This window comes from Scyliorhinus torazame, chromosome 14 (assembly GCF_047496885.1).
Source record: "Scyliorhinus torazame isolate Kashiwa2021f chromosome 14, sScyTor2.1, whole genome shotgun sequence".
Taxonomy (NCBI): domain Eukaryota; kingdom Metazoa; phylum Chordata; class Chondrichthyes; order Carcharhiniformes; family Scyliorhinidae; genus Scyliorhinus; species Scyliorhinus torazame.
Window position 1 is genome coordinate 110,887,971 of NC_092720.1, and position 27,765 is coordinate 110,915,735.

The window sequence follows — 27,765 nt, forward strand, 5'->3', positions numbered from 1 at the left end:
GATAGAGGATTGGTTAATTAATAGAAAGCAAAGAGTGGGGATTAATGGGTGTTTCTCTGGTTGGCAATCAGTAGATAGTACTGTCCCTCAGGGATCAGTGTTGGGCCCACAATTATTCACAATTTACATAGATGATTTGGAGTTGGGGACGAAGGGCAATGTGTCCAAGTTTGCAGGCGACACTAAGATGAGTGGTACGTCACCAAAAAATGCAGAGGATACCGGAAGTCTGCAGAGGGATTTGGATAAGTTAAGTGAATGGGCTAGGGTCTGGCAGATGGAATACAATGTTGACAAATGTGAGGTTATCCATTTTGGTAGGAATAACAGCAAAAGGGGTTATTATTTAAATGATAAAAAAACTAAAACATGCTGCTGTGCATAGAGACCTGGGTGTGCTCGTGCATGAGTCGCAAAAGGTTGGTTTACAGGTGCAACAGGTGATTAAGAAGGTGAATGGAATTTTGTCCTTCATTGTTAGAGGGATGGAGTTTAAGACTAGGGAGGTTATGCTGCAATTGTATAAGGTGTTAGTGAGGCCACACCTGGAGTATTGTGTTTAGTTTTGGTCTCTTTACCTTAGAAAGGACGTACTGCCGCTGGAGGGTGTGCAGAGGAGATTCACTAGGTTAATCCCAGAGTTGAAGGGGTTGGATTACGAGGAGAGGTTGAGTAGACTGGGACTGTACTCGTTGAAATTTAAGAAGGATGAGGGGGGATCTTATAGAAACATATAAAATTATGAAGGAAATAGATAGGATAGATGCAGGCAGGCTGTTTCCACTGGCGGGTGAAAGCAGAACTAAGGGACATAGCCTCAAAATAAGGGGAAGTAGATTTAGGACTGAGTTTAGGAGGAACGTCTTCACCCAAAAGGTTGTGAATCTATAGAATTCCTTGCCCAGTGAAGCAGTTGAGGCTCCTTCATTAAATGTTTTTAAGATAAAGATAGAACCTAAGGGTTATGGTGTTCGGGCCGGAAAGTGGAGCTGAGTCCACAAAAGATCAGCCATGATCTCATTGAATGGCGGAGCAGGTTCGCGGGGCCATATGGCCTACTCCTGCTCCTAGTTCTTATGTTCTTATATAAATGATTTGGAGGAAAATGTAACTGGTCTGATTAGTAAGTTTGCAGACGACGCAAAGGTTGATGGAATTGCGGATAGCGATGGAGGACTGTCAGAGGATACAGCAGGATTTAGATCGTTTGGAGACTTGGTCGGAGAGATGGCAGATGGAGTTTAATCCGGGCAGATGTGAGGTAATGCATTCTGGAAGGTCTAATGCAGGTGGGGAATATACAGTGAATGGTAGAACCCTCAAGAGTATTGAAGGTCAGAGAGATCTAGGTGTACAGGTCCACAGGTCACTGAAAGGGGCAACACAGGTGGAGAAGGTAGTCAAGAAGGCATACGGCATGCTTGCCTTCATTGGCCGGGGCATTGAGTATAAGAATTGGCAAGTCATGTTACAGCTGTATAGAACCTTAGTTAGGCCACACTTGGAGTATAGTGTTCAATTCTGGTCGCCACACTACCAGAAGTATGTGGAGGCTTTAGAGAGGGTGCAGAAGAGATTTACCAGGATGATGGCTGGTATGGAGGGCATTAGCTATGAGGAGCAGTTGAATAAACTCGGTTTGTTCTCACTGAAACAACGGAGGTTGAGGGGCGACCTGATAGAGGTCTACAGAATTATGAGGGGCATAGACAGAGTGGATAGTCAGAGGCTTTTTCCCAGGGTAGAGGGGTCAATTACTAGGGGGCATATGTTGAAGGTTCGAGGGGCAAGGTTGAGAGGAGATGTACGAGGCAAGTTTTTTTTTTTTTATACACAGAGGGTAGTGGGTGCCTGGAACTCACTGCCGGAGGTGGTGGTGGAAGCAGGGACGATAGTGACATTTAAGGGGCATCTTGATAAATACATGAATAGGGTAGGAACAGAGGGGATACGGACCCAGGAAGTGTAGAAGGTTTTAGTTTAGACGGGCAGCATGGTCAGCACAGCCTTGGAGGGCCGAAGGGCCTGTTCCTGTGCTGTACTTTTCTTTGTTCTTTGTTCTAACTATTCTTAGAAGGAACTTGAAGAAATGAGCAATCGCATTTAATAACGCCCACCACAACCGTCTCAGAGGAATCTAAGAATGGGCAATAAAGACATCTTACCAGTGACACCCAAATCCAAGAAATAAAAATTTTGAACTATGATCTGAGGATGAAGTGTGAAAATAGGTAATTAGCTCCGAATAGATGATGTCAACAATTTTTGTATTTACAAATGATGAATCTGTCTCAGCAGAACCTGCATGCAAATACCTTGGATTGTACACTTAATATTCAAAGTGTACTTTTGGAGGTGGGATTAAAATATAATAAATAGAAGTTACTTTTTCATTCTTCCTCCCACACAATAAAATCTAAAACCAGATTTGAAAACCCAGAAAAGTGCATTGGTAGTGAGAAAAATCTTTTCAACCTCACCAGGAAAATGTCCGCATAACCAGCTAAGGACTCTATGCCTTCCTGAATACGTGCTCCTCCAGAGTCATTCAGTCCAATAACAGGAGCTCCCACCAACAAAGCTTGGTCCATAATCTAGAAAGAGACACAAATAACATTTATTGAATTAATACATTTAAAATTGGTGGCCAAAAGTATTCCCACCCTCTTGTATCCAGTGGTTGCATTCAAGCAAGATATAGTAATTGTGTATAAATAATGTCAGTGGTTCCCCACGTGCTGCTTGGGATAACTGAACCCCATCAAGCCTTTTAAAAGCAAAGTACGGAAATGTGCAGCAAGTATATATTAAGCAAGTGGATGTGGGCTATCTTAATGAATGGTGGTTGGGAAGAGGAAGGAACTGCAAGTAGGGCAAATAAAGAATGAGGCCTAAAAGATCATATCTGTTACACCACCCTTAATTTAACAAGACTACTTCTGTGGAGAGAAATATGGATAACTTTTCAGTTCAATTGTTTTTCATTACTTCTGAATGTAATTGGCTTGAAATGTTAACTGTCTCTCTCTCCACAAATGCTGCCAGACCGGAGTATTTCCACCATTGCTAATGTTATTTCAGAATTCCAGCATCCCCAATAATTTGCTGTCGCTATCCTAGCAAAGCTATAAAAGAATTAGGGTATTTTGCTTTGACATGTCTAATATTTACATTTAAAAGATAACCATTCTATATTTGTGGCACCTCTTTTCCATGCAGTTGAGCCAGCTCTAAATCACACAAGTTACAGCTACATCAACAAGGACCCACTCGGGCATTACTGTACAGCCTGTGCTCAAACTGAATGTCGCTTCCATTCATTTATTCTTTTACCTTGCAGACCTTCTGTGCATGAGCTCCTGACAAACTTCCTCCAAACACTGTAAAATCCTAGCAAAAGAAACAAGAATTATAATCCAAGCAACATGTAATGCACATCAATTTTGCAAAATAATGTGAAGTTGCTTTGTTTTTTCCCCATTGTATAACTAGCAAGTTTGGATACTGCAATACTCTTCCCCAACATTTTAAAGAAAAACACCATTTTTTTTTTTTTTTTTTTTAAAAAGAGACTCACCCTACGGCGGCACAGTCATGCAGTGGTTAGCACTGCTGCCTCACTGCACCAGAGACTCGGTTTCAATTCCGGCCTTGTCCATGTGGTGTTTGCACAGTCTCCCCGTTTCTGTGTGGTTTTCCTCCGGGTGCTCAGTATTTTTTCCCAGTCCAAAGATGTGCAGATTAGGTGTATTGGTTATGCTAAATTGCCCCTTATAATGTCCAGGGAGCTGAAGTTAAGCTACGGGGATAGGGCAGGGTGGCTGTGGAAGTGGACCTCGGTGGAGTGCTCTTTTGAGGGTTGGTGCAGGCTTGATGGGCCAAATGGCCTCCTTCTGCACTGTAGGGTTTCTAAAACCATCTTTATGCAGTAGCTTCGATAACATACAAAATTGACTAGGACACATCACAAGTGCGGATACACCCCAACAGGGCACAGAAGACATGGTAAGAAAGAAGCTAGAGATAGATCACGAAGACGGAGGGGTTTGAAAGACAAAACCTATCTAAGCAGGATCAAGACGAGTAGATACATTTTGAAATAAACTGATTATCCCACTAATATTTATTTTGTTTGCCGACCAATCTTTTTGTTAGAAGTTGGCAATGGAAAATATTTACTAATGGAATAACCGGACACTGTTCATTAATTCAGCAAAATGTGCAATTCAGTATTTCTCGTATCCTCTACTCTTACAATAACATCTCCTCATGCATCAGATAATAATTTTCATTTATTTGTAACTATGAGGTCCAGAAAGTCAAAAGGGTCAAAGTTTTCTGTCATTCAGTCCCAGGTTATTGAAAATAGCCTCACATACTGGAAGGCTATTCAAATCTTAACACTAAAGGTATAGAATGTTTTCAATATTTCACTTCAAAGGGAATGGAATCAGGCAAGAAGGAGAAATAGGTAGTTCATGCTCATATTAATTGTAAAAGGAAAGTCAACAGGCTTGCTGACCTTTCCTACTGAGATACAGTGGTAATACTCAGATTATTCATTTTAGATCTGCCCTCAAATTAAGTTACACGCCACACTTCATTTCACTGATGCAAACAAAGACAAAAACGCTATCACTCCTGCGTTTGAGATTTAAAGCAAAACCTTGTGACGGTTCTCCATCTTGAGCTATACAAGACAGGTGTATGAAAAGAGACTCAAACGGTGTCATTCATGACTACCGTATGTCTCAAAATGCTGGAGAGCTAATTAAGTACATTTGAAGTGTAGGCACTGTTCTAAATGTAAGAAATGTGGAAGCCATTGCACACAGGTCTTCCCAAGTAGACTGTCCAAGACATGCAGAGCAGTGTTCCTCGGAGAATACCACCAAAATTGGGGGAAGACGAGACAAGCCCTGTACAAGGCACTAGCTGCCGTATGGCAAGTTTGGATTTGCACAAGCGAGTGACTGAACGAACAAGAGTAAGCAAGTAGTCGAGGTATTCTCAGGGGGTAGTCAGGAGGTCAAAGTAATAAACCCTATATCTTCCCGGGCAATTCACACAGAGGTCTACACATCGAACTTCCACGGGGTCCCAATGTGCATCTCAATCGTACATCCGGTCTCAAACGATCAGGAAGCTGGACGGTTTGGTTCAGTGTTATAAAAGGTGTTACCAAAGAAGAACAATTTGAACTCCAAATCATCTGCATGTCTCAGACTTGTTTAATTGTAGCTCGGGATGTAGCTACAGATTGTGTATCAATGGGTTATTGATGCAATTGCAAATGGTGTATTGGTCATATTGACTGTATTCTGAATGGTGCGAGTCAATTGCTTTTAAAAGTTATGGTCGGGAAAATCCTGAATACCCGAGCTAGAAGAGGGACAAAAAATGCTCTCCAAAACAGTCAAGTACACGGTTGCACAGGCACAGGTTCACAGAAAAACAGAAGAAATTGAAAAAAGGAGTCAAACCTAACCATAATGTGCGTTGACCTGCGTCCAGACCGCTCCAGAGAGCAACAGCCGTGTGTGACTCAAACTACAGTCTGGCTGTTAAGTATTGCTGTATTATTTTTTAAATCCTCTTTAATTTGTTGCGCCAAAACTTCTGTCTGCCAACTTTTTGTTTTGTCAAGAACGCAAATGAAGGGCTAAGTTATTTTATAGAACCTGAAACTCAGCACTGCACTGGAGAGACAGCCCTAATTTTTGGGAGGACTTAAAACTCAATTTTCTGACTCAGAATCAAGAGTGCTAGCAACTGAGACACAGTTGACACAATGAGGCAACAATTCGACTTCTTCATGATCCCCAGATACAATGTGAAGAAAATTAATCGAGGAAAGGGACACCCTGTTTCCAGTCACAACACACCAGCCCAATCATCAAAATGACCCTGGCCATCCTTTTTAGATAACCAAGAAGCTGGTCTAGTATGTTCTACCGGCCTGCTGATCTGGGGGTGACAACTATCCCCCCTCCCCCTCCCCTTCCCCTCCCCCTCCCCCCGCCATGTGTTTTGGTCCAGAAAAGAGTAATAACCCCTGTAATTCTTTAATTCTTAACCCTTTCAAAAGAAACTAAATTAAAACACAAATTTAATTACCTGGCTGAAGACATAAACGAGTCGTCCATTAATCCGGCCCTGACCAGTCACCACGCTGTCACCAGGAAACTATGAAATGGTTTAAAAACAAAGAAGAAACTAGAGTGAAGTAACATCCAAAATATTATTAAAAACAGATATAGTGAAATTAGATGCTTGACATGTAAAGGACCATAAGAGTTTAGGGCGGAGATAGCACCCACTCAGATTCTTCAATGAGTCGGGACATGTTCGGGAATCTGACTGAACATGGTAAAGAAAGTACTAAAAGCAATTACAGTTTACAAAAATATTTTGCAAAGTGATGGATTTATTCAAATTTATGCACTGTAATACACTTCTCTGCATAGCAAGGCGAGGGATGTCATGGCTATGATTGGAATGCTAACATGCCGACATCAGCATTAAGCAATTCAATTTCAGGAATACTTCTGGATGCAGAAATAAAGTTTCCTCTTACCTTCCCTCAACAATGCAACTTCAACCCAGGTCAGGAGGATACCCCTAGTAATACAATTTTATTTTATTTTAAAATTTGCATGTCAGCCATACATCTCCGTGGTCATTTGTGAGCAACTGTGTAGGACTATGTGAGACCCCTGACATTCAGATGCGGGATGGGTCACCCCCAAAACTGATTCTCCAGAAAAAACTTGAACACCGGTCACAGTTTGATATGAATTAATCGCCAAAGAAGAGAAGGCAATATATTAACTCACTATAGCCTCTCCCCATCACAATTTTTGTTAAACAAGTAATTCCTTGAAAGTTTTTCCTTCAAAGATACTGGCAATTGGGAACACGTTTAAGAAAGCCCTTACATCAACTCACTGAAGATATATTTTAACCAATCCTGAAGTGTTCCATTTAGTGGAGAGAATTGAACTGCACTTTAAAACGTCTTACATCTATTGAACAAAGGCTGTGGCTATTCTATTGAGTGATGGATGTGTTGAGTTATAATAATGTATTGAGCCAATACAAAAGTTTCAGATTCTTTTTAAATGCAGTCCAGCAGTAAATCAATGTTTTAAACATTTGAAACTATTCAAACAGAAAGCCTCTACTTACTAGTGTACATGAACCATCACTGTAACATTTAAATAGCTGCTTTGATTTAAAATGTCTAGATGTAATAATTGCAATTAATGTGTGCTTAGTAGTTTCTAAGAATGTAGTTTCTAAGAATGATAAAAAGATTTTGCAAATAATTACCTGTAACACTCGATCTCAGAAGGCAAGATATTGTGCAAGTTAAAACATTAAGAATGATCAAAAGATTTTGCAAATACTTACCCATAACACTTGATCTCAGAAGCAAGATATTATATTGTGCAAGTTAAAAAATTAGATAAAGGATGGGTTTTTAAACTAAACTGCAAGTTTAGCACAGTGTGATTCACTGTTCTTGATACCCTCTCCAAAATGATAAACCATAAACCTTGACGAATAATTTTTGCATAGCTCGGAAATGCGACTTTATAGAAAAGCTTGGTGAATTATTCAGGCCTCCTAGTTTTCAGTAATTGTTCTTTCATTGTAATTGATGCTAAAGGAAATCAAGGTGATTGTGTTGAGACTCTCAAGTGCCCATACTCCATATTCCCAAACAGAACGTTGAGCCATTCCGTTCCCAAATACTGCTTTGCACCAGTAGCACTTGATATATCGTAATGATAGCTAAACCAACAAAGGTTTTAAGATTAAGTTTTTATTTTTGTATCCCAAGATATTTTACAGAGGTAAGGAACAGATGATGAGCAGTAGAAGACCAAACAGATGATTGAAAGGATAGGTTTTTAAGGAGGGCAAGTGATAAAGTGAAGCAAATAGTGCAGAGGGTTGAACACTGTTGTCTCATCTCTTAGATCTGGGTTCAAACCTATCCTAGACTAATGGGACCTAGTTCTGTCAACCTAAGTGTATTTAGTTAAGTAAGCAGCATCGATCCAATTCATTGTGTGCATATATACATAACACTACTCCTAATTTGGCACTATTTAGCACACATTCACAAAGGTGACTAGATGCTAGTAAAGTGCAATTTCTGAATGTGAAACTGAACTATATTGGTGCAATCTACCCCTGCCCAAAATGGATTCATGCCCCGCCCAATCAACATCCTCAGCTATAATTAGCAAAAATTCACAAAAAATGTAAAAGAAAAAAAAAAAAAAAAACTTGAAACCGAATTCAAATCGAAAATAATAATAAACTACAGTCTGAAATTCAGATCATTGGATCCCAAATTCCAATGGCAAAGTTAGCGCTTGTTAAGAGTGATGTGGAGTTTGGTGAAGTTTACCCGATGAGGCTGAAGGTTACGCATAATGCCATGGACCACTCCTTCGAGACGACGGAGGAAGCGGAGGCTTACATTATGGCTCAAGGACTTGGACTGAATCGAGCGGGCCTGCCAGAGACTTTGTTGGTAGTTGGGATGGGTTTGCATGGAGAAGTTTGTTGTAAAGAAGTGTGATTTGTTTTACTTCCTCGCTGTTCCCCTTCCCCCTTTTTTCTTATATGTACAGGGTTATTGTCAATTGAAATTGATGTGGTTTGTTTGGGGCTTTTTCTTTTGGTTGTGGTGTTTCCTTTTTTTTGAGGGCATTTGTGGTTTAGAGGGAGTATTTGGTTGGGGAGAGAGGGAGGAGTAAGGGCTAGATTCAGGGTTGAGGGAAGGGATGGGGGGTTTGGCTCTTGGGTGTAGTGTGGGGTTTTAGTTTTTCTTTTTTGGATTGTTTATTTGTGTTAAGTGAGCTCTGGCGAGGTGTCTACCTCGCTAGCAGGCGGAGTTTGGACAGTGAATAGGTGCGATGTTTGGGGGAGAGGAGGGAGAGGCTGCATCTTGGCTGGACCGGTTTAGGCAGGTTTCGATGAGCATGGGTGTGAATGGTGGATGGGGGGCTGGAGGAAAACGAGGCGTCGGTTCGAGAGAAAGTGGCTGGGGAAATTCCTGGAATGGGGTGGGTGGGTGTGTGGGAGGGGGTGTTGAGTGCTGGCAGTTGTTCTTTGTCCCATATGAGGGTGGGGCTGGCTGACATCTTGCTTGGGCTCTGGTTTTAGAATTATGGGGGTTGGATGGGAAATTCCCTCAGTGGAAATGGCGGACTTGATTTGGGGTGGCAGTGGGGAGAGTGTGTGTGTGTGTGTGTGTGTGTGTGTGTGTGTGTGTGTGTGGTGTGTGTGTGTGTGTGGGGGGGGGGGGGGGGGTGGGGGAAGAGAGAAGAAACACCCAGTTCAATTGGTTACGTGGAATGCACGGGGTTTGGGAGGCCCAGTGAAGTGAGGGAGAGGGCTCAACACATTTGAAGAGTTTGAGGAGCGATGTGGTGCCTTTGCAGGAAACCTACTTGCATGATCAGATTAGGCTCCGTGAGGGTTGGGCGATTCAGGTGTTCCACTCGAGCTTAGACAGTAGAGCCCGTGTGGGTGGCGATACTTATTAACAAAAAGAGAGTTTGGTTCCAGATGGGAACGATGGTAGCGGACCAGAGTGGCAGATATGTCAGAGATACAGGAACATTGGAGGGCAAGGCGGTGGTTTTAGTGAGCATGTGCGCACCAAACTGGGACCATGTAGAGTTCCAAAAGAGGATGCTGGCGGTCATACCAGATGTGGACACACGCACCAGCTGATTTTGGGGGAAGATTTGAATTGCAGTCCGAACCCAAAGTTGAATCGGTCTAAACCAAAGTCGTTGGCCCCTTCGAGATACTGGCGGCGTTCATGAAGCAGATGGGTGGAGCAGATCCCTGGCAGTTTTTCACCCTGGGGGCATGGAATTCTCTTTTCATCAATGCACAATGTCTACTCGCGCATTTACTTTTTTGTGATGGGAAAGTCTCTGCTGTCAGGTCAGTTGAAGCGGCAAGAAGCCTCCCGAGAGATTGTCCAGATTCAGGTGGAGGACTTGTGTCAGTGCCAGATAAAATTAATAGGGCTTTTGAGGTGTTATACAAGAACCTCGGAGTTGCCAGGGGAGGAGTCGGATATGCAGCAATTTCTGGAGGGGTTGGAGTGTCCCACAGTAGAATAAGAGGACCAGGAAGGGTTGGAGGCGATCCGGACAGCAATTGGGTGCACGCAGATGGGTACGGTACCAGGGCCAAATGGGTTCCCGGTGGAATTTTACAAAAGGTTTGTTGATCGACCAGTGCCGTTATTGGTAGAGATGTTTGAGGATTTCGTAGCACAGGGGTCTCTTCCAGAGACGATGATGCAAGCATCCATCTCACTTCTGCTAAAGTAGGGTTAAGAACGCAGTGGAGTGTGGGTCGTACCTCATGATCTCTTTACTAAATGTGGATGCCAAGATTTTGGCAAGGTTTTAGCAGAGGCTGGAGGACCGTCTCCCTCAGGTTATTGGGGAAGATCAGACAAGGTTTGTGAAAGGGTGGCAGTTGTCATCGAATGTGAGGCGGCTTTTAAACATAGTTTTGTCTCTGGCAGAAGGTAGAGAGCAGGAGGTTATTATGGCACTGGATGCTGATAAGAGGTGCAGGTAGCACAGAATTTGCTCATGTATTTTTTTGTTTTTAAAAAAAATTAATTTAGAGTACCCAATTATTTTTTTCCCCCAATTAAGGGGCAATTTAGTATGGCCAATCCACCTAATCTGCACATCTTTGGGTTGTGGGGGTGAAACCCACGCAGACACGGGGTGAATGTGCAAATTCCACATGGACAGTGACCCAGGGCCGGGATTCGAACCCAGGTCCTCAGCGCTGCAGTCCCAGTGCTAACCACTGCGCCACATGCCGCACACTGGTGAGCAGGGTTACGGCAGACTGTCCTTGGTGATTAGAATAAAGTCAGTGAAAATGAATGTTCTGCTTTTTCTGTTACAGTGGGTGCCGGTTATTCTGCGGAAATCCTTGGGGGGAGGGGGTTGGCGAAATTGATTTTGTCTTTTATTTGGGCAAGTAAAGTGGCTAGGATTTGAAAGACGGTCCTCCAGAGGGACCGGCAGTCAGGGGGTATGGCGTTGTTGAACTGAATATATTTTTATTGAGCGGCAAATGCGTAGAAGGTACTGGTGTGGTTTGGGGATTCGGAGGCTATATGGATGCAGATGGAGTCAAGTTCGTGCAGAGCGTCGGTGTTAAGAGCGTTAGTGACTGCCTTGCTGCTGTTTTCTCCAGAGAAATATTCAGCGAACCTGATGGTGGTCTTCACGTTGAAGATACAGAGAGTTTCGGCAACACTTTAAACTGGGGATAGTATCCAAGTTGACGCCGATCTGTTTGAACCGTTTGAGCCGGTGAGGCTGGATGCTTGGTTTAGGGAATAGGAGGAGAAGGAGAAGCAGGGATGAGGGCCAATTTGAGACTATGGAAGAGTTATGGGAGAAATTTCAGCTCTCACAGGTGGGTGGTTTTAGGTACATACAGGTTCGCAACTTCGTAAAAAAGGTCTTCCCACCACACCCTTGGGTGCCTCCTTCATTGTGTTGGAGCTGGATTGGTCTCTGGCAGGGATGGAGCAGGGGAGCACATCATGTATTTATGACAGGATTATAGCGGATGAAGCAGTGTCTGTGGAGGGGGAGAAGGCTAAGTGGGAGCAGGAATTGGGGTCGGAGATGGTGGATGGGGTGCGGTGCGAGGCTCTGCGTAGGGTGAATGCAACATTGTCACGTGCGAGGTTAGGGTTGATGCATTTGAAGGTAGTGTATAGGCCCCATTTAGCCCCTGAATCCCAACCCCCCTACACAAATCCAACTCTACCAAGGATGGGCAGGTTATTTGCGGGTGTGAAGGAAGTGTGAGAGCAGTGTGGGAGAGGCCCGGCTAATCATGTGCACAGATCATTCGGAGAGTCAGCGCAGACTCGATGGGCTGAATGGCCTCCTTCTGCACTGTAGGGATTCTATGTTCTGGTCATGTCCTAAGCTTTTGGGGCTCTGGGTTTCCTTCTTTAGCATCATGTCGGCGATTCTACAAATTGAACTGAAGCCCTGCTCCTTAGTGGCCATATTTGGGGTGTCGGACCTGCCAGAGCTGCAGACAGGGCCGGCGGCTGACGTTCTGGCCTTAGCCTTATTGATTGCTCGAAGACAGGTGCTGCTGCGGTGGAGGTCAGCTTAACCACCCAGTAACTCAGTATGGCTGGGGGATCATAAGGAATTTTTATATCTGAAGAAAGTGAAGTACTCCCTGGGTTGAGGTGGGGGGACAATTGGGGGGTTCTACCAGAGGTGGTGCTATTGCTTATGTATACAATTTGAAAAATGTGAATAAAAATAAGTTTAAAAAATAACTTAAAAGGGAAACTATTCAATTTCATTTATAGAAGAAAATTATATTCTTCCCATGAATAGGTTTCTTTTTTAATTCTCAACGTATTCATGCCCATAAGACAAGGGTTTGGCCAGCTTGTTCCTGGACAATCTTCAGGCCAGTTCAAAGTTACAGCCATTGCCTCTCTGGAATACAATCTGTAATTGGCAGCACCCTTGTGTCCACGCAGGAAAAGGGACTGATCTTTTTAACATCAAAATTTATAGCTGGATATTTGTTCTGCTATCAAAAGAAAAAGAGAATGCCACATTCATAATATTGTGTTGCTTTTACCTTATTGTCTTCTGTGCCCATACCAAAATCCGAACACCTATGTTCCACAAACTTGTCATATTCTACAAAGGAGTCAGGATCCAGGAGCAGCTGGACACGTTCCCTGGCCGTCAACTTTCCCTAGGTAGATACAACCAGAAGTATCAATGACAGATGTGGCTTTAATTAATCTAGAAAAATGACTATTTCAAGGAATACATTTCAAAGAATACAAAGAAAATTTGGCCTCAAGATCCAGTTTGAAGCCTTTTTTTATTGGCCAAGCTTCATCAGAAAAGAAAGGCAGTTTGTCTGCCCAGGTACTAACAGGCAATGCAATTGTTGAAATCCTACTTCGAGAGTTTTCTGCAAGTTTCATGAACTACAGTAGCTTACATAAACTCAAAACTCTCCACCCAATTTAACCAGACAACTGAACATTAAAACATGCAAAATTCTGAGTATAATTTTGTGACTACAGGCAGTTACAACATACTATACAACAATTTGTATTCACGTGGTGCTGTTATGTGGAAAGGCACGTCAAGGCATAATCAGGCAAAACTGAATACCAAAACAAAGTTGGAGATACTAGGATGGATAACCAGATGCTTGGTAAGGATGGCACGGTAGCACAGTGGTTAGCACTGTTGCTTCACAGCACTAGGGTCGATTCCTAGCTTGGGTCACTGTCCGTGTGGAGTCTGCACGTTCTCCCCATGTCTGCATGTGTTCCGGTTTCCTCCCACAAGACCCGAAAGACATGCTTGTTAGGTGGATTGGACATTCTGAATTCCCCCTCAGTGTACCTGAACAGGCGTCGGAATGTGGCGACTGGGGGAATTGTCACAGTAACTTCATTGCGGTGTTAACGTAAGCCTACTTGTGACACTAATAGATATTATATTTGTATATTAAAGAGTCATGTTACGAGGACCTTAAAGGAAAGGTTGGTACCTTAGAACGGTTTAGAAAGGGAATTCTTGAGATTGCAATCTTAATAAACTAGAGACACAAATGGACTGTGGCAGGAGAGGAGAGGGGAGGGATGCACAAAAAGCCACAGTCACTGAAGCAGTAAGGATATGTAACTATACAAGCTTTTGTTTGACGTCTGTGTATTTTGTTTCTCACACAAATAACACCCAATAAGCAATACTTTAGGCCTACGCTCAATTGGTTTAAGCCATATTCATGAAACAAACAGCCATATCTGTTTATATATCCAACACACATGAAACAAACAGCGTGTACACACTGATGAACAACTTGCAAGCAGGAAGAAATACCAAAAAGAAAATAGTCAATAAAGGACTAGAAATAATAAATGACATAAGGCAAAACGAATAAAGATGCTCCAAATTCATTTTTAAATGCTTTCAATTGTTATCTTGGCTTTGCATGAAAATCAACAACTTAGTGCTCCAAACAAGACTTACAATATAATAAAGACATAGAAATGTTCAAAAAATGTAATATAATTGTACAGTTGTAACTTGTGTTAAATGCTTTCACCTGAATGTGTGTTCCCATATCAGAAATGGAACACTCGAATTGAATGGGCAGGATCCACAGGGTCAGGGTAATAAACTCGTAAAATTCTCTAGCCTACACCTAGGGGGAATTTTAAGTTTCACAGCAGAACTGGCCATTTATAACCAGAGCTTGACATTTGCAAAATATGTCACTCCTCAGCAATAGCTGTGATCAGGAATACTGTATTTTTTGTATAAAAATATTAAAATAATATAAAGCATGAACCTTTGAACTTTACTTGAGAAAATGTACAATGTGAACTTGAAATTGTCATTATTTAATTTTTAGTTACATGTTATGAATAGTTACAGCAGTTGCCTCTATTTATTAATCAATCTCTTATAGAGCACAAATAATGAGGTTACAGGGCACAGGATAGGTGGACCAGGGCATGTAGTTGTAATCGGTGTTATAAAGACACAGCAGGGGCCGGTTTAGCTCACTTGACAAGACAGCTGGTTTGTGATGCAGAGCAAGGTCAACAGCACGTGTTTAATTCCTGTACCAGCGGAGGTTATTCATGAAGGCCCCACCTTCTCAACCTTTCCCCTCGCCTGAGGAGTAGTGATCCTCGGGTTAAATCACCGCCAATCAGCTCTCCACCTCAAAGTGGAAAACAGCCTCTGATCATCTGGGGCGATGGTGACTTTATTACAGACACAGCAAGTGCACGTAGGTGTAGGATTTTCACAGAATAAAATCTCATATCAGCAGAGAATAAAAAACAGGGTTATTCCAAAAGGGTTATTCCACAAGTTGGGTGGCGTGCTGTTCAAAATACAAATGCTGGATTTTAACTAGAACTATTTGGAAATAATCTCATCTCAACATTAAGTACTTTTAAGTACCTTTACAACTTTGTAAAGAAGTAATAAGAAAATCTAGTTTAATCTTTCCTTTAGTTTTATATACATACATAGAAAATAAGAGCTAGAGCAGACCCTTCGAGCCTGCTCTATTTATCACGATCATGGCTGATCATCCAACTCAATAGCCTCATCCTGCTTTCTCCCCGTAAGCTTTGATCCCATTCGCCCCAAGTGCTATAATCTAGCCACCTCTTGATTAGATTCAATGTATATCTTGGTCCTCAATTGAAAAAGAACAGATGTCGTTAGTAGTGTCTGTTCATTAATCGAGGTAAGAAAATAATCAGATGTTGAGTCTCTCTCAAGGAAACCTTTCAAAAGGAATAACAATTTGTATTTTTGGGCTTAAAGCATTGCATCTTAAACCTCTAACTAGACCAAAGATGGAACAAACGGGCATACAAAATATTGATAAACTTCTCTTTAAAATTGGAGGAGAATTTGGTTTGTGCTTCTCTTTAAAATTGGAGGAGAACTTGGTTCAAAAACAGATGTAATTTGGATCGTGCAATAATGGAGTGTATATATTTTCCAAAATTAATTTGTACTTTTCAGCCTCCTGAGAAGAGGTCTGTTTCCTAACCAGTTTTTAATATTCCAGCTGATAGTGAAGGACTGGCCACAGGGTTTTCACCTTTGTGATGAATTGTTATTCTAACCACAGCTGGCTAACTCCTAAGCCTAATAGACTACATGATTGGGGTGAATAATGCTGGAGTGATTAAAGAAAAACTGCACAAATAGTGCAGGAAACCTTAATGGAAAGCCAAATGCCCAGTTTTATCCTAAGATTGGAAGTGCTACTCCTCCCCATGATAAATTTATGTAACTATGTTATGCAAGGGATCAAATGTATTTCTTTACCTACCTTCAGTGGGCAAGAAAAGAATATTTTCTTCCCAGGAACCAAGTCAAAAAAATTACTTACTTTCACCATCTCTCACACAGCCATTTCTAAATCTTTTAGAGATCTCGTATCCCAGCTCCTTTTCATAACAATGTAACTTTCAACTGACCGTAAGCAATACCAAGAGAAATCACCACATCTTAGACTTTGTCAGATAATCTCCCAGCAACAGGTTAATCTTCAAATTCTATATCTAAAGCATTATTCTGATGTTTAGGATTTATCATGGAGCCATGTTTAACCTGACCACTCTGGCCCTTCAAGACCTTTTTTTCAGGGATTTACTTTGGGAAAGTGATCCAAACCACACTGAGGTCAACGGAGGTTTATTTCTCTGGGACAATTCTGTCGATTTGAATTGCTGGTCACTGCACTTAACTAGGGCATAGATCAGCAGGAATTGGTCTTTCTTTTCTCAAATGTAATTTTGACTTCAAATTTAGGATTTTATAAGTTGTTACAAATGCAAAAACAATGGTAAAAATAAGAGATGAACCACTCAATATTAGCAATAGTACGTCATAATCATGCTCCAAATCACAAATTATTCAAAAGTGAAGGCTCAGGAAACCCAATGATTAAAATAAAAGATGGTACATTGACCAGAAGGTGCACTCGGGAAGGGACAAAACCCCCAGAAGCAAAATCTGCTGCAAAATAGAAACGAACTGTGATTCTGCAGCAGGATGAAAATTCAAACACCCCACGCTATAATAAAAAAGAAAAATGGGTGGGGTTAGATTAGAAAGTTGCACAAATTCAGTAACAGTAATCTATAAATATGCCTCCTTGGTCAAAATAAAAATATACGGTGGTGTTGAAAATGCACACAAGGATTAGGATCTCGAAAATAAATTGCTATTGTGCTGGCAAACTGACAGTGATCCAAAAAGGAATTCAACCATAAACATCTGATAGGAGCTCACATGGTTGTGCTTTTTTTGTTCAAGAGATGTGAACATTGCATCCAAGGTTTGCATTTATTGTCCATCCATAAATGCCCTTGAGAAGGTGGTGCTGTACACCCACAATGCTGATAGGGAGCGAGTTCTAGGATTTTGAACCAGCAACAGTGAAAAAGAGCAGTGATATAGTTCCACGTCAGGGTGTCTTGGGAGGGGAATTTGAAGGTTTGGTGGCACTCCCAAGCGTCTGCTGCTCTTGCCTTTCAAAAGGTTTAAGATCACGGGTTTGGAAGGTGTTCAAGGAGCCATGGCGATTTGCTGCAGTGCCCTTTGTAGACAATACACATTGCCACCACTGAGAGTGAACATTTAAGGTGGTGGTTGGGTGCCAATCAAGTGGGCTGTTTTATCCTGGATGTTGTGGAGCTTAGAGCGTTATTGGGGTCACAGTTATTCAGGCAAGTGCAAAGTATTCCATCACATGGCTAACTTACACCTTGTAGACAGTTGACAAGACTTCAGGGAGTCAGGAGGCAAATTACTCATCACAGAATTCTCAGCCTCTGACCTGCTGTTATAGCCACCAAATTTATATAGTTGAATCAGTTAATGGCAATCTCATAATGGGATATGTGGTGATGGTAATACATTAAATGTCAAGAGGAGATAGTCAGATTCTTTGTTGGAATTGGTCATTGCCACCCACTTGTGTGGCAAGAATGTCATTTGCCACTTACCAGCCCAAAGCTGAACTTTATCCAGGTCTTGTGTTGATATGGGCTGCTTAAGTATCTTTTTTAAATTTTATTTACGGAAGAAGTGAAGGAGCGGCGATATACATCCAAGTCAGGGTGGTGAGTGACTTGGAGGGGGACCTCCAGTTGGTGAGGCTCCCAGGTATCTGCTGCTCGTCCTTCTAGATGGTAGTGGTCTTGGAAGGTGCTGTCTAAGGAATCTGAGGAGATGCGAAATGGTTCTTGATAAATGTACAATTATCAGTGAACATCCCCACTTCTGAGCTTATGTTGCAGGAAAAGGTCATCAATGAAGCAGCTGAAAATGATTGGGGCTAGAAACTCCTGCAGCAATATCCTATGTTAAATGGCTGGTCTCCACCAGACATTTTGCTTTGTGCCAAGTATGATTCCAACCAGTGGAGTTTTCCTCCTGATAACCACCGACTTTCACAGTAACTTCACTGCAGCGTTAAATGTAAGCCTACTTGTGACAAGTTGTGGAACTATGATATTGTTGCCATTACAGAGGCATGGTTGAGGGAAGGGCAGGATTGGCAGCTAAACGTTCCAGGATTTAGATGTTTCAGGCGGGATAGAGGGGGATGTAAAAGGGGAGGCGGAGTTGCGCTACTGGTTCGGGAGAATATCACAGCTGTACTGCGAGAGGACACCTCAGAGGGCAGTGAGGCTATATGGGTAGAGATCAGGAATAAGAAGGGTGCAGTCACAATGTTGGGAGTTTACTACAGGCCTCACAACAGCCAGCGGGAGATAGAGGAGCAGATAGGTAGACAGATTTTGGAAAAGAGTAAAAACAACAGGGTTGTGGTGATGGGAGACTTCAACTTCCCCAATATTGACTGGGACTCACTTAGTGCCAGGAGCTTAGGCGGGGCAGAGTTTGTAAGGAGCATCCAGGAGGGCTTCTTAAAACAATATGTAGACAGTCCAACTAGGGAAGGGGCGGTACTGGACCTGGTATTGGGGAATGAGCCCGGCCAGGTGGTAAATGTTTCAGTAGGGGAGCATTTCTGTAACAGTGACCACAATTCAGTAAGTTTTAAAGTACTGGTGGACAAGGATAAGAGTGGTCCTAGGATGAATGTGCTAAATTGGGGGAAGGCTAATTATAACAATATTAGGCGGGAACTGAAGAACCTAGATTGGGGCCGGATGTTTGAGGGCAAATCAACATCTGACATGTGGGAGGCTTTCAAGTGGCAGTTGAAAGGGATTCAGGACCGGCATGTTCCTGTGAGGAAGAAGGATAAATACGGCAATTTTTGGGAACCTTGGATAACGAGAGATATTGTAGGCCTCGTCAAAAAGAAAAAGGAGGCATTTATCAGGGCTAAAAGGCTGGGACCAGACGAAGCCTGCGTGGAATATAAGGAAAGTAGGAAGGAACTTAAGCAAGGAGTCAGGAGGGCTAGAAGGGGTCACGAAAAGTCATTGGCAAATAGGGTTAAGGAAAATCCCTAGGCTTTTTACACGTACATAAAAAGCAAAAGGGTAGCCAGGGAAAGGGTTGGCCCACTGAAGGATAGGCAAGGGAATCTATGTGTGGAGCCAGAGGAAATGGGCGAGGTACTAAATGAATACTTTGCATCAGTATTCACCAAAGAGAAGGAATTGGTAGATGTTGAGTCTGGAGAAGGGTGTGTAGATAGCCTGGGTCACATTGAGATCCAAAAAGAAGAGGTGTTGGGTGTCTTAAAAAATATTAAGGTAGATAAGTCCCCAGGGCCTGATGGGATCTACCCCAGAATACTGAAGGAGGCTGGAGAGGAAATTGCTGAGGCCTTGACGGAAATCTTTGGATCCTCGCTGTCTTCGGGGGATGTCCCGGAGGACTGGAGAATAGCCAATGTTGTTCCTCTGTTTAAGAAGGGTAGCAAGGATAATCCCGGGAACTACAGGCCGGTGAGCCTTACTTCAGTGGTAGGGAAATTACTGGAGAGAATTCTTCGAGACAGGATCTACTCCCATTTGGAAGCAAATGGACGTATTAGTGAGAGGCAGCACGGTTTTGTGAAGGGGAGGTCGTGTCTCACTAACTTGATAGAGTTTTTCGAGGAGGTCACTAAGATGATTGATGCAGGTAGGGCAGTGGACTTCAGTAAGGCCTTTGACAAGGTCCCTCATGGTAGACTAGTACAAAAGGTGAAGTCACACGGGATCAGGGGTGAGCTGGCAAGGTGGATACAGAACTGGCTAGGCCATAGAAGGCAGAGAGTAGCAATGGAAGGATGCTTTTCTAATTGGAGGGCTGTGACCAGTGGTGTTCCACAGGGATCAGTGCTGGGGCCTTTGCTCTTTGTAGTATATATAAATGATTTGGAGGAAAATGTAGCTGGTCTGATTAGTAAGTTTGCAGACGACACAAAGGTTGGTGGAATTGCGGATAGCGATGAGGACTGTCGGAGGATACAGCAGGATTTAGATTGTTTGGAGCCTTGGGCGGAGAGATGGCAGATGGAGTTTAATCCGGACAAATGTGAGGTAATGCATTTTGGAAGGTCTAATGCAGGTAGGGAATATACGGTGAATGGTAGAACCCTCAAGAGTATTGAAAGTCAAAGAGAACTAGGAGTACAGGTCCACAGGTCACTGAAAGGGGCAACACAGGTGGAGAAGGTAGTCAAGAAGGCATGCGGCATGCTTGCCTTCATTGGCCGGGGCATTGAGTATAAGAATTGGCAAGTCATGTTGCAGCTGTATAGAACCTTAGTTAGGCCACACTTGGAGTATAGTGTTCAATTCTGGTCGCCACACTACCAGAAGGATGTGGAGGCTTTAGAGAGGGTGCAGAAGAGGTTTACCAGAATGTTGCCTGGTATGGAGGGCATTAGCTATGAGGAGCGGTTGAATAAACTTGGTTTGTTCTCACTGGAACGACGGAGGTTGAGGGGCGACCTGATAGAGGTATACAAAATTATAAGGGGCATAGACAGAGTGGATAGTCAGAGGCTTTTCCCCAGGGTAGAGGGGTCAATTACTAGGGGGCATAGGTTTAAGGTGAGAGGGGCAAGGTTTAGAGTAGATGTACGAGGCAAGTTTTTTTACGCAGAGGGTAGAGGGTGCCTGGAACTCTCTACCGGAGGAGGTGGTGGAAGCAGGGACGATAGTGACATTTAAGGGGCATCTTGACAAATACATGAATAGGATGGGAATAGAGGGGATACGGACCCAGGAAGTGTAGAAGATTGTAGTTTAGTCGGGCAGCATGGTCGGCACGGGCTTGGAGGGCCGAAGGGCCTGTTCCTGTGCTGTACATTTCTTTGTTCTTTGACAATAAAGATTATAAAGAGTTCAATTATCTAGGGCTACTTTATGTCACATTCAAATCCTGTCTTGATGTCGAGGGCAATCACTTTAACCTCACAAATTCAACTCTTTTAGCCATGCTCGGACCAAGGCTGTATCAGGTCAGGAGCCAAGTGGCCCTGGCAGAACCCAAACTGACCATTGGTGATCAGGTTTTGCCAAGTACCATCTGATAGCATTGTCAACAAAAACTGCAGGAAATACTTGGGCAATTTCCACATCTTCAATTAGATGCCAGTATTGTAGCTGTGCTGGAAAAGGTTGGCTAGGGGCACAGCTAGTTCTGAAGCACAAGTCTTCAGTGCGATAGCCAGAATGTTATCTTTGCTGTCTCCATTGCCTTCAGCCAAACTATGCTAGCTCATGGAGTCAAACTGGTTGAAGACTGGCATCCGTAGTGCTGGGGGCCTCAGAAAGAGGCAGAGATAGATCATCTGCTCCACACTCCTGCTTGAAGATGGGTGCAAAAAATGATTTAACCTTGCCTTTTGCACTGTTATTCTGGAATCTGCCAACATTGAGCATGGGGATGTTTATGGAGCCTTTTCTAGACTGTTGTTTAATTGTCCAACACCACTCATGACTGGATGAGGCATGATTGCAGAGCTTTGTTCTGACCCATTGGCTTTGGGATTTCTTCACTCTGTCTATAGCATTTTGTTTCTGTCCATCATGCATAGTTCTTTGTTGGCATCCTATTTTTGGTATGCCTAGTGCTGTTCCTGGCATGCTTTCCTGAACTCTTGATTGAACCAGGTTGGTGCCTTAGCCTGATGGCAACAGTAGAGTGGGAATATGCCAGACCACGAGCGTACAAATTTGGTTGAATGCATTCTGTTCATGGATTCCCAGTTGTGTGCTGCTAGGTCTGTTCTGAATTCATCGCATTTAAGCACGTTGGTGGTGCCACGCAACAAAATGCTGTGTCCTTTGCCAGTGATCATTTAAACCAATTAACTTGGGACACAATCAAATGAAAAATATTCTCAGGGGTTCACTACCATGAGCAGCACACGGCGCAGTGGTTAGCACTGCTGCCTAAGGCACTGAGGATCCAGGTTCGAATCCCAGCACTGGATCACTGTTTGCACATTCTCCCCGTGTCTGTGTGTGTTTCACCCCCACATCCCAAAGATGTGCAGGTTCGGTGGATTGGCCACGCTAAATTGCCCCTTAATTAGAAAAAAAATAATTGGGTACTCCAAATTTTAAAAAAAGGAATTCACTACTAAAGTATTCTAAGCTGTTGGTCTGGTTAAATTTGACATATTAACTCAGCTGAAGAGAGTTTTGGAAGTTAGATGCTCTTACAAATACTTTCACACAACAGCTCCGATACATCCACTTCTACAGAATGTGGCTGAAATGCCTGGAAGAGTTCTGATCAGGTTTGTTTTGAACATGCCAACAAGTGATCCCTCATCACTTGTTAAATCATGAATGTGTTTACTAGACACATAGTAAATCTATGGCTAGTACCTTGGTATCCCAAAACAATTTTTCTAAACACAATGTTCCTGGGAAAGACCAGTTGCAAAGCCAAAATATTTGTTTTACTTGGTTGCAGAACCTTCAAAAAAAAATCCCGGATACCTGCACTGGAGTGGAATGTGATCCCAATCCAATGGAGCTTGACAGCAGTTTAGAATATATGAGAATTTCCACCGCTGCGCAAGACGAAAGTCAAATACATCTGGCTCTATTTAATTTCATCCCATGATCTGTGTGCTCAAGACAGTGGACATGAAACATGCTGTACCTTGCAAAATAGAAAACAAAAGACACACGAACAACAATGCCACACATAAAAAGAGATAAGGACTTCACCATGCAAGAATTAACAATAATGTCAGGCCACAAAGTCAATGTAGGAAAATATGATAAAACAAGGACACTGAGATTATGACCCAAAACAAAATAGAAAAAAAACTTGGGGAATTTTAAAAATGTCATTTAAAAGAATTAGACTGGCTTAGAGGTATGGAAATTTAAGGTTCCTTGTAAAATGAAGCAACGAACAACGGCACGTGTCAGAATGACACCACACTCCGATTTCTAGTTGCTGCCGAATATGGCGTGCAACATTTATATAGATTACTCAAATTTCTAAAAACTGTCAAATCATGAATAAAACCGGACCTACAAAGTCAAAGTTACAAGAAACTTAACAGACCATTCCCACAGGAAACATTGTTTACAAACAGTATAAGAAACAGACGAACGGTACAGAATATCAGTGCACTCCATGATATGGGGCTGAGAGACAATGGTTAGCACCCAGGGTATTCACAAGATACAGATCTGATTCTTTCCAAGAGCCGGTGCATACTCGATGGGCCGAATGGCCTCCTTATGCACTGTAAATTCTATACGAAAATGTAACATAAAAGATCATACAGGAATAGAATATAGGAAAGTGGGCGGCACAGTGATGCAGTGGTTAGCGGCACTGAGGACCTGGGCTCGATCTCGGGTTACTGGCCATGTGGAGTTTGCACTTTCTCCCCGTGTCTACATGGGTCTCAACCCCACAACCCAAAGATGTGCAGGGTAGGTGGATTGGCCACTCTAAATTGCCCCTTAATTGGAAATAATTCTGTATTAATTAATTTTTTTTCAACTAGGAAGCTAGTGTGCAACAAATATCCCGTTAATTTTAATTCCTACACCCATTGTCTATAATTTTCATAATTTGTCCTCGCACCCTTTTCTCCCCAAAATAAAAAAGCCGCAATAAAGATCCATATTATGCAACTGACGTTTTAGAGGTACAACAGCAGTATTCAGCCAAGATACCAGCTTCCGACATGTTGTTACCCATGGCACCTTTCCTAAATTCTAATTTCAAACCTTCCGTGTGAAACTCCATGGCTTAGCAGTAGAATTATCATTTCTCAGTCCACAGGTTGGGAATACAAGCCCAATCCAAAGACAGTACATGGACCTTAAACATCAATACAACTCAAAAGTACACTGTCATACAGCAAAATCCCCAACATGGATTCCCTTTTGATTTTAAGTGGCAACCAAATTGATATTTGTATTGTGGAATAGTTCCTGTGATATCCCAGTGCAGCTATATCACCATGAGACACATGAACTACTGAAAATTGTATCAAATACTCTTGCATTGTTGACTTAAAAACCCATTTTATTAGCCTACCATTCCTTGTCATCTTACTTATTTGTTTCTATTACTGTATTATTTGTGAGGTGAGCAGAGAAAGGTCATTAGGTACAACAACTGAACAGGAAAAGGCCAGTCAATCCATTAAACTGATCCATTCTTCCACTGATTTAAATGTCATTTACCCATCCACTCGTTATATTCATCAAACTCGCCCTCTTAAAACTCTTTAAACTACCCACTTAAAATGTTGTATGTTTTCTCTCCATTTCTTATCAGAAGCTTCATTTTTATTTGATCATCTCAAGACTTTCACAATTTCTGCAAGGAAACAGCAGCACAAAAGTGATCCAAGCCTGACATGCAGCGTCTTACAAATGAAGACCTTATACAGAATTGAAATAAAGATAACAAGGAAGAATCACAAAGATAACAAAGTGAAGAAATTGTTACTGGATATTGATATAAACCACAAGCTTCTTTCACACTATTTGTTACAGTAATTGATGACCTGATAGGCTGTATTGAAGAGAAGGGGTGCTCTGTAAACAGTGAGGTTGCATCGAAGAGAAGAGTGGTGTGTGTAAACAGTGAAAATTCGAAATCTCACCTACGGTTATACCGTTATTGAGTTTTCAAAATGTATCCGCAATATGGTCCACTGCTTGGTTAAGCACAACTTTTTATAGGGAATAATTCATTATTGAGTAACTATTAATTCATCGCAGCTGTCCATTGATTCAAAGGTGACATGCACTCGGGGTCGGTACCCTGGTAAAAGCCCATATATACATGGATGTTGTTAAACATGGGGACCTGGGGACATGAATTACTCATTATTAATGCACAGAAACTCCAAATAGGTCAGCAAAGGAAATACAAGGTATTGTATCAGCAAATCTGACAGCAGATGAGAAAACAATATATATATAAATAACTATTTAAATCATTGTATGGACAGTTATTTAATGTTTCTGTCACAAAAAGATCCATTTGTACATTAGATGTTCACCAGCTAAAAGCGGTGCACAAACTGAAAAGTTTAACCCTCAAAGGCTCACACACTGACACAAAACTTACTTGTCTCAGGATTTAATTAAAATGTTTCCATGGTTACATCCTAGGCTTTTTATTAAGCTGAGGGTATCTTGCTAGCCAAAGTTTATTTTCAGCCATTAAACTTCTCAAAATAAAGTTGATCCCACCTCCAAAAGTGACAGATCCATATCTAAAGCTATGGAAATCATTTTTAAATTAAATTAGATTTTAATTAATTAATAAATAAGTTGGGCGGCATGGTGGCTAGCACTGCTGCCTCACAGCTCCAGAGACCCAGGTTCAATTCCGGCCTCGGGTGACTTTCTCCTCATGTCTGCATGGGTTTCCTCCCACAGTCCAAAGATATGCAGGTTAGGTCGATTGGTCATGATAAATTGCCATTTAGTGTCCAAAAGGAAAGGTGGGGTTACTGGGATAGGGTGGAGTGTGGGCTTAAGTTGGGTGCTCTTTCCAAGGGCCAGTGCAGACTTGATGGGCTGAGTGGCCACATTCTGCACGGTAAATTCTATGATTCTATAATATTGATTTCAGCAACTGAGCTGATAGCTTCAATAGACAAAACTCACACATGGATAAAAATGTAAGCAAAAGCATGATCAGCTTGGGCCTAAAAGGAATAGAACAGGGCCTAAATGATCATAAACAAGATATAGTGGAGCTCCAAGGAGACTTGGAGGTCCTGGTACACGAATCATTAAAATATCATGAACAGAAAACAATCAGAAAGGCTAGTGGAATGCGAGCTGTTATACTTGGAAAACTAAAGTACAAAGTGGTAAAAATCACGCTTCAGCTATAGGAAACCCCGGTTAGATGACAACAGGAGTATTGTGAGCAGCTCTGGGTCTCACAGTTAAGGAAGAATATATAAACCTTGGAAGGGGTGCAACATATTTATTAGACACTAACTGGACTCCAAATGTTCGATTACAAAGAGAGATTACATAAACTAGGGTTCTTTTCCCTGGAATTTTATTTTCAAGATATGTGAAAAAGGGTAGTTAGAGAGAAACCTTCTCCACTGGTTGAGGAGTCCAGGACTCAGGCAGACAGTCTAAATATTAATAAAAGCAAATTACTGCAGATGCTAGAATCTGAAACGTTTGTCTAAATATTAAGAAGTCTTACAACACCAGGTTAAAGTCCAACAGGTTTGTTTCAAATCACTAGCTTTCGGAGCACTGCTCCTTCCTCAGGTGAATCATGGCCCACTTCAATTTCCTTGTATTTTTTTTTTTTACATGCCAATACAAACATTGAAACTGAAGAGAAAAATCTACAAGAGTCGAGAGGCTGGCTTTGTTGGAAAATGCAGAAACCGAGTCAATACCAAGAGAGGAACAACAACTGAATATAAAATGAGATGTGAATGCTGAGATGAACGTGTGGCATGATGGACAAGATCAGGAACCAGTACATTAGATTAGTGAAGATTGCAGGAGCATCAAAGTAGCCAGGAGATATAAAGAGAATATGTGGTGTTGAGAAGAAGACAGGCAGCACGGTAGCATTGTGGATAGCACAATTGCTTCACAGCTCCAGGGTCCCAGGTTCGATTCCGGCTTGGGTCACTGTCTGTGCAGAGTCTGCACATCCTCCCCGTGTGTGCGTGGGTTTCCTCCCACAGTCCAAAGATGTGCAGGTTAGGTGGATTGGCCATGATAAATTGCCCTTAGTGTCCAAAATTGCCCTTAGTGTTGGGTGGGGTTACTGAGTTATGGGGATAGGGTGGAGGTGTTGACCTTGGGTAGGGTGCTCTTTCCAAGAGCCAGTGCAGACTCGATGGGCTGAATGGCCTCCTTCTGCACTGTAAATTCTATGAAAATCTATGAAATCAGATGGAATGATGTAATGCCAACAGGCTCATATGCAGCAGAATTGGAAGAGGAATAGTGACCGACAGGAGATGTGCAATGAGCATTGCGGCGATCTCAAGTAAAATGAGAGAAGTCGAAAGAAAAAAATGTGGACAAAGTAAGAGAGGCTTTTTGTAGGGAAACTGCACTGCAAGAAAGAAAGTACCAAGCAAACAGAATATTCTCAATTGCAAAAGACTGAATCCTTACTTTTGCAAGGAATGCTGGTCTTCTAAGAATTAACATTACAAGTATTCGGAACAACCAGAAGCAGATGAATGCTTAGTTCGAAGGTATGTTCTCCTTTGTTGCCTGACTATCTCTCTAATTTGGAAAAAAAAAAGTGAACGTACGTACTTATCTTAGACATTTTTTTCTAGTTTGTAATAAATAATTATAACTTCCTTGCGAATTAGATATTCAAAACGCAAACACAATAGAATTTTATTAAAATCTGGTTTACGCCATCATAAAACAAGCTTCAACAAAATAACTGACGTCGGTTGAGTTTTTGAACACTTGTTACAAAGATGCCCTTCACAGTCACCCCACCCACCCCCACCACACAAGCAAAGATTATAAACTAACTTAGTTTGTCCCACGAATATCCTTTTCTTCTGCTAGACAGCAAAACACAATTTAATCAACAGAAATGTGGAGTTTTCACGACGGGTTACATTATTGAGCTTAAGTCTTGGTGATTATTCATTATAACTAGGATTACTGATCCAGCTGTTTCGTCTAATCACAGTAAACCGCACAGATTTTTT

The 27,765-nt window shown here is 42.1% G+C and overlaps 1 protein-coding gene across 2 annotated transcripts in view; it reads right to left on the reverse strand.

The window, feature by feature from the left end:
• The window catches only part of pccb (propionyl-CoA carboxylase subunit beta), a 90,750-nt gene that overhangs the window by 62,628 nt on the left and 357 nt on the right, over positions 1–27,765 (reverse strand). For both annotated transcript variants that reach the window (XM_072474670.1, XM_072474669.1), the window contains exons 2-5: positions 12,694–12,813; positions 6,118–6,186; positions 3,334–3,390; positions 2,481–2,594 (exon numbers count right to left, since the gene is read on the reverse strand). In XM_072474670.1, the coding sequence (XP_072330771.1) occupies positions 2,481–2,594; positions 3,334–3,390; positions 6,118–6,186; positions 12,694–12,813 (360 nt within the window). The remainder of the gene's footprint in view (positions 1–2,480; positions 2,595–3,333; positions 3,391–6,117; positions 6,187–12,693; positions 12,814–27,765) is intronic.